The following is a 6,665-nucleotide window of genomic DNA, read 5'->3' as shown; positions in this document are numbered from 1 at the left end:
ACACACACACACACACACACACACACACACACACACACACACACACCTTAAACATATGTGTGTGTTAAATATATATCTTCTTTATTCATCTTTAAAATCAACAATTTAATCACTGTTATTTAATCAAAATACTGCAAACCACAGAGTAAGAATAGCAGTACACAATATCTCACCAGTTAATGTGCTCACTCAGGGACCACTGGAGCTCCTTCCATTGTTTTGGGTATGTCCCTATAGACTATTAGACCCCTAAAAACTATTCCAGTGTCTGTTTAAACTGTATAACTGAACACACTATGCAAGAAAAACAATAGTTTCCACTCAGCTGAGGTGCGTTTGAGCCTATTAGAACACCTGAAACCTACTCAGAGATTGGTTTGATGCCTCTGAATTAACGCCATGCCAGTTCAAGTTATGGATAAGGAAAATCTGCCCTAGGTTTAAAAAAAGTTCAGTTTGCTTAAGTTGCATTTTCAGTTTAACCCCTTGAGGTGTAAGTCATTATCAATCAGTGATGATACCAGTCCTAATCCTATATTTCAGAGAAAGGCAAAAACAGGGTTAGAGAGGATACGGGTCATCACCAATAAAGTCCTCACAGGTTAGTAATGTGATGGTGGATGCTATTTACACAAGTCTGCTGTATCCCAAAGATGCCTTATACCTTCTTCACACCTTTTCTTTACTCCCTTGGTGCTTTCCATTGAAGCTAAGGTAAAGTGATGAGGAAAACGAGTTATGAGGGTTTGCTTTTATTTTTTTTATTCAACCACAGCAATAGACAGAGTCAAAGACAGGTGTAGTTCTCAGGCCTGAAGACTGAAGCCCACATTTAAACCTTCTATGGGACCTCAGTAAACACTTCTCTGATGAATTAATGAGCTTAGTCGCTATCTTTGTGTCAGATGTGAAGTCCATTTTGTAAATTTTAGCTTATTAAGCTTATCGAAAGGAAGATAGACTACACAGTCAGCTCGCCCCCTGGTTCATCCAATCGTCATAAACACTCATCACGAGGCTTCAGAATAAGACTGCATGACATCATGGTAGACCAACCAAAGATTTCTATTCAGGATGCTTTGAGTGCTGTGTCTCTTCCTTATAATGCCTTATTGTAATCCCCAGCAGTTAACCTAAGTAAAGTAAACCAGAGTGAAGCCAAATGGAGATTAGGAGGTATGATTAATCCTCAAATCGATTGATCGAGGTGAACGCATGCACTGACTGGCCTGCTCGGTTTGTGTTTGAGCTGTTCCTGAGAGGGAGTTGTTTGTGTTAAGAGTAGTGTATGTGAGTAACTATGTGATGATGTTGCTTCAGAAAAATGTGGTGATTCAACTAAAGAAACATTCTGAGGAGGAAAAAGGAGTGAAGAGAAAGGGAAAGATTGTAGGAGAGATGAGGGAAAGAGGGATGAAGAAGGCATAGAAGAGCCTGTGTGTTTATAAATCATTCTGACTGTCCTCTCCAGATTAACACCCAGCCTCATGGGACTCTGATGGCCCACTTCCTGTTTCTGGATGACCAATAAGACACGAGCACCACTCAGTGGCATCTGATAACCACCCAGGGCCCAGGGAATTGTGGAAGAATGGAGTCACTCTGCTTGTTTATTTGGCTCCTTGAGACTACTGCTGGAGTACATTTTAATGACCGTGTTGTTGCAGGCACCATGCTCAAAAGCATGTGCAGGAAGTTCGCTGTGGAGCCCCAGCCACCCTTTCCCAATGAAAGTCTTGGATATGTCGTGAAGTTATGAGTTTCACACGTTGCAAGGCAAAAAGAGAGAGAGAGGGAAAAAGCAGTTTGGTGCGCAGGCTTGTGCTTAGTCACACTAGCACCCCCTTGAGTCTGTGACGTTAATTACAGACACACAAACCCTTCCAGAACATGAGCTGAGCTCCGTATTAGGATGAACCCCTGGTGCAGTGGTGTTAGCATTTATAGACTTTGTCGCGAGAGACTGATGGATGTCCACACCGCAGATAATTCATCATTTCTTTAGTTTACCTCAGACTAAACTAAACACCTTTGACTGCAGAGCTAAATAACACTAAAACAATGAGGCAGTTTCAGCGTCAAAGGTCCTTGAGGTCTGCAAATGAAAAATTTAAGAGATAAATCTATTTTTGTATCGGATTGTGAAATCAATCCCCAATTATTTTTTTATCATATAGAAATAAACCAAATGATTATTATTTGATTCATAAGTGATATATAAATGGGCAGGAGGTTAGCACTGTTGCTTCACAGCAAGATGGTCATGGGTTCAAATCCAACACTCAGACCAGGACTTTCTGCATGTTCTCTCTGTGTTTGTGTTCTTTCCTGGTACTCCGCTTCCTCCAACAGTCCAAACACATGTAGTTAGGGAATCTAAATTGCCCATATAGGTGTGAATATTGGAATATCTGTGTGTGTTATCCCTGTGACAGACTGGCATCCTGCCCAATGTCTACCCCGACTTTTACTCTATAACAGCTGGGATAGGCTTCACGCAATCCTGAATTGGATACGCGGAAGTAAATAGATGGATGATATTAAGTTCAGCTTATCTTAGAAGTTGTTCCTGCAGATTGAATTCAAGTTCCAAAGAAATTAAAATCCTGTAAGAATCAGGAACATCGTTTCAAGTGTTTATTGTAAATGAGCTCTTCAACACTGTCTGAATTTTGTGAAAAAAAAAAAACAAACGGTCAAAGCTGATGACATCACAGAGTTTACGCAAATTACAGGAAGCTATAAAGATGATGCTGCTGATGAAGTCACTGGTTGGTGGTTACCATAACAACACAGTTTTATTTCCTGTTGAGCTGAACTTGATTTTTAAGGTCACAAACACACAACAGGACATCGCAATAAATATCACACCCAAAGGAAACACATGCAGGACATCCTAACACCGGTGCCGAAGACATCCTCAGCTGACCGCCAACATCACTTCCTGTTTTAACCTGCATGGCATAAACCCAACTGACATTTAGGAAAATAAAGGGAGAATTATTGACTCTGGAAGGAATTGTTAATGAATAGTTGGCAGGAAATCCCAGTGAGCAACACAATGGCTGTAACCATAATTACATGCACACTGTCATCCTCTCTTTTTATGGCCCTCTTTGTTTAAATGTGTATGATGTCATTTACATACTGACATTAAAAAGCTTCTTATTCTAAATTTCTGCATTTAAAAATAGTTTCCAAAGTTAACCAAAGCCATCAGCTCTAACATGTCCTTGTATTATGTTGAAGAGATATCAACAGAAGTTAAACTTCGTCCAGACTGTACTACAATATAGTACCAATTTCTGCCGCAAGATGCAGCACTGAGTCAAGTTAACCTTTATTTAACCAGGCAAAAGAAAACATTCTTGCTTACAATGGAGGTGTCCAAATTCATAGGCTGCATCCTCCTGAGGCCGGATTTATAGACCAATTACATCACAGCAGCGCGATGAAGGCTGTCCAAATTCGTAGACTCCGACAAATGCAGCCGACAAATGCATCCTCCTTTTCCCCAGATTCGAAGGATGGGTCGGGTGTATCCTTCATGACCCACTATATCCCAAAGTTCATAGCACGGCCCAGCCAGTTCTAGTTTCCAACAATGGCGGCAGCTACTTAGGTTTAATATTACTCTTATTACTCTTTCTGGGTCTGTTACCCACCAGCTCAATAGCTAGCCGAAGCAAAAACAGCGAACTCCCAGCACAGTGTTTTCAAACGCCCCGCAGTCTTTTAAACATGGTTAAACATGGTATATAAGTTACTTAGATAAAATAAAAATTGATTGTTTTTTTGTTTTTTAGTGTTTTATTTGTTCATGAGTAAATCGATTTGGCTGAGATTACAGCTGAATAAACGTCAACTGAAAAATCGATTAAACAGAAGCGTTAGATGATCGAGAATTTACTCCAGTGTCCTGTTATATTTTCGATAGCAAGGAGCAGGCGGCCTAGTTTATTAAACTCCACCGAGACAGCTGGTGACGCAAAACTGAAAGTTAGACCGTCCAGGTTCACAGCCCCTCACTTCTGGCCTACCCGGCCTTCGGAGGACCTGGCCCACGTAGACCACGAAGGCTGGGTCCTCAGGAGGATGCAGCCTCTGGATTTGGACCCCTAATGACAAACAAACACCAGCACATATCTAAGGCAACACAACACACCCAGTGGTAAAACGTTGCCCCTAGTGGTGAAAATTTGATCTTTTCCTGCAGTAGGTAATTACAAAAAGTACCTTTAAATATATCTTATAAATTAAGTTTCTTAGTAATTTTAATGCAACTGATTTTAAAAAGTGAGAGCTTGTGTTAAAGTACCTTTTTTGTCTCTCAAACAGCTCCTGATCCTAAGAGCTTGAGCAAAAAATCCTAAAATGTAATCGATGGCACGCTAATTTTAGCCAATTATATCATAACCACATGAACACAAACTCTTCTCCATGGTTATATTTCTTGCCTAGAAAGGCAGAAAAAAGAAACCACGATCTAAAACCCTTGTATACTACAGCCGCATGTGGAGAACTCCAAAGACAGACAGGTGGCAAGAAATGATTGGATAACTGCCATTTGAGGACACAACTGATTGGAAGGTGATACAGGCTTTCAGCCACCTCCTACCGGTTTCTGATGCGTAGTTGGACTGCCGAACATGGTGGGCTGTGATGTAATGACCGGTGCGTCTTTTGTTCCTGTTGTTCTTGTGGTGGTGGCGGCGATGGAAAGGAAGAAGGAGGAGGAGGAGCAGGAAGAGCAGAAAGAGAAACCGTTGAAGGCATAAACTCTTCGATGTATCCCGGATCCAGCTCCCTGAGGAAAAACATAGACAGAAAATTAAAGTTAAACAAAATTTTTGTTTCATCCATCTGCAGCTGAACAAGGAAGCCAATACGGAACTGCAGTTCTTCTAATGGCCACTTGAGGCTGGCTCAAAAAGTGAGGCAGCCTTCACAGACTCCAATGCTAAAGTGTTCAACTCTACATTAGAAATAAAAAGGATTAAAACCTGCTATGAAAAATAAGTTGGTCTCTATGATTAGTTTCCTGCTTTAGAGAAAATTTTCAGGGGAATTTTCTAAATAATCGGTCACTTACTTAGATTTTGTAAAGGCTTAGAATTTGGGGGTTGATTTGATTAACAGGAGTAGAGGCACAGAGAGCTGTAGGCCTCACCTCCTCTAATTAAAATCACCGAAATCCCTAGTCTTGGTTTTTGGGCCATTTTTAATGGAATTATCGGACATATAATAAGGCTTGTTTTGTCATACAGCATCCAACTTAGCACACCACCCTCTTATCCAAATATGGTTACTTTGGGCTCCAGAAACCATACAAGGCAGCGGCTAACAAAAAAAAAAAAAAAAAAAGGCCACTGGTTGATCCACATCCATATATAAAACCAGTCTATGATCCTTTCAGAGATGCTCATTTCAAAGAGCTGCCTTTATATGACCACCTTCATGTGATGAATTAAATGGAACTCTGGAATTTGTAGCTCTAAAAAAAACAAAACTAGAATGTGCATTTTCTGAAGAAACTGCAGTGTGAATGCTTGAATCTGAATGTATGCACTGAAACGAATTAATTGCTGAATTCTAAGTTAAAAATGTTGAATGAGATGAAAAATACAGAAATTTGCACCTGAAAACACAAGTGCTGAAGTGCTAAAAGCTGACGTTTACACAGAAGAAGAAGTTGGAAAATAGCTGAAAATGTTTTAAAGGTAAATTAGAAAAACCTAAGTAATGAGAAAAGAAAATTTAGAGTCAGAAAACATCTGAATGAATATTAAAAGTTCATATTCTTTGAATCACTGAATGACTAAAATGTGATCCCTCCACTTGGATCAACACAATTTAAAAAGTTTACATCTCTGAGCTTTGAAAGACACAGTGTTGGAAAGAGAACAATAATGGCGACATTTTGAGGGTAAAATGATGGCTGTAACACTGTGGACACAGCAGCAGTTGAAAGAGAAGTGTTTAAGATGAATCTTGGCAGAGTGAGAGAGAGCTCGTTAGGCAGGCAGGTGTCAGCCTGGTTGCTATAGAGCAGGGGTCACCAACACGGTGCCCGCGGGCACCAGGTCGCCCGCAAGGACCACATGAGTCGCCCGCGGGCCTGTTCTAAAAATAGCTCACCATAACAACTTACCAGTAAGCTGCATCTATTTTTATTTTTTCTTGCCATTTTTTTTTTATCACAATTGCATTGGTGTTAATTTGTTAGAGATAATATATTAAAAAAAAGTTTATTATTAAAGTTTATTATTAAATATTAGATCATGATCTAATATTCAGTGCTAGCTGGTCTCCACGGAAACAGTTGCCGTGAAGACCGTGAGGAAAACATGGCGGAAAAAAGGAAGAAAACATATAATTTTCACAGTGAATGGGAGGAAGAGTTCTTTTTTTTACCACTGTGAAAGATTCATGCGTGTGTCTCATTTGCGGGGCAACTGTGGCAACGGCAAAGCGGCACAACGTGGAGAGACATTTCCGAACGTGTCACACAAGCTACCATGCTAAATACCCAAAGGGCAGCACACTGCGAGCGGAAAAGGCCCGCGAATTAAAGGCAGGTTTGAGCAAACAGCAGTCTTTTTTCACGAGACCGGTGAAAAACTCTCAAAAAGCAACCGAAGCCTCATTTAGAGCTACACATTTCA

At 40.4% G+C, this 6,665-nt stretch overlaps 1 protein-coding gene across 1 annotated transcript in view; it reads right to left on the bottom strand.

The window, feature by feature from the left end:
• shroom3 (shroom family member 3) overlaps positions 1–6,665 on the bottom strand; it is a 74,878-nt gene that overhangs the window by 33,658 nt on the left and 34,555 nt on the right. Inside the window, exon 3 of the mRNA XM_005725493.1 lies at positions 4,619–4,807. Coding sequence (XP_005725550.1) covers positions 4,619–4,807 — 189 coding nt within the window. The remainder of the gene's footprint in view (positions 1–4,618; positions 4,808–6,665) is intronic.

This window comes from Pundamilia nyererei, unplaced genomic scaffold, assembly GCF_000239375.1.
Source record: "Pundamilia nyererei isolate P.nyererei 1_Seehausen unplaced genomic scaffold, PunNye1.0 scaffold00016, whole genome shotgun sequence".
In the NCBI taxonomy this organism is placed as follows: Eukaryota; Metazoa; Chordata; class Actinopteri; order Cichliformes; family Cichlidae; genus Pundamilia; species Pundamilia nyererei.
The sequence above is the reverse complement of the archived record's forward strand: the minus strand, read 5'-3'. Positions and strand labels throughout refer to the sequence as shown.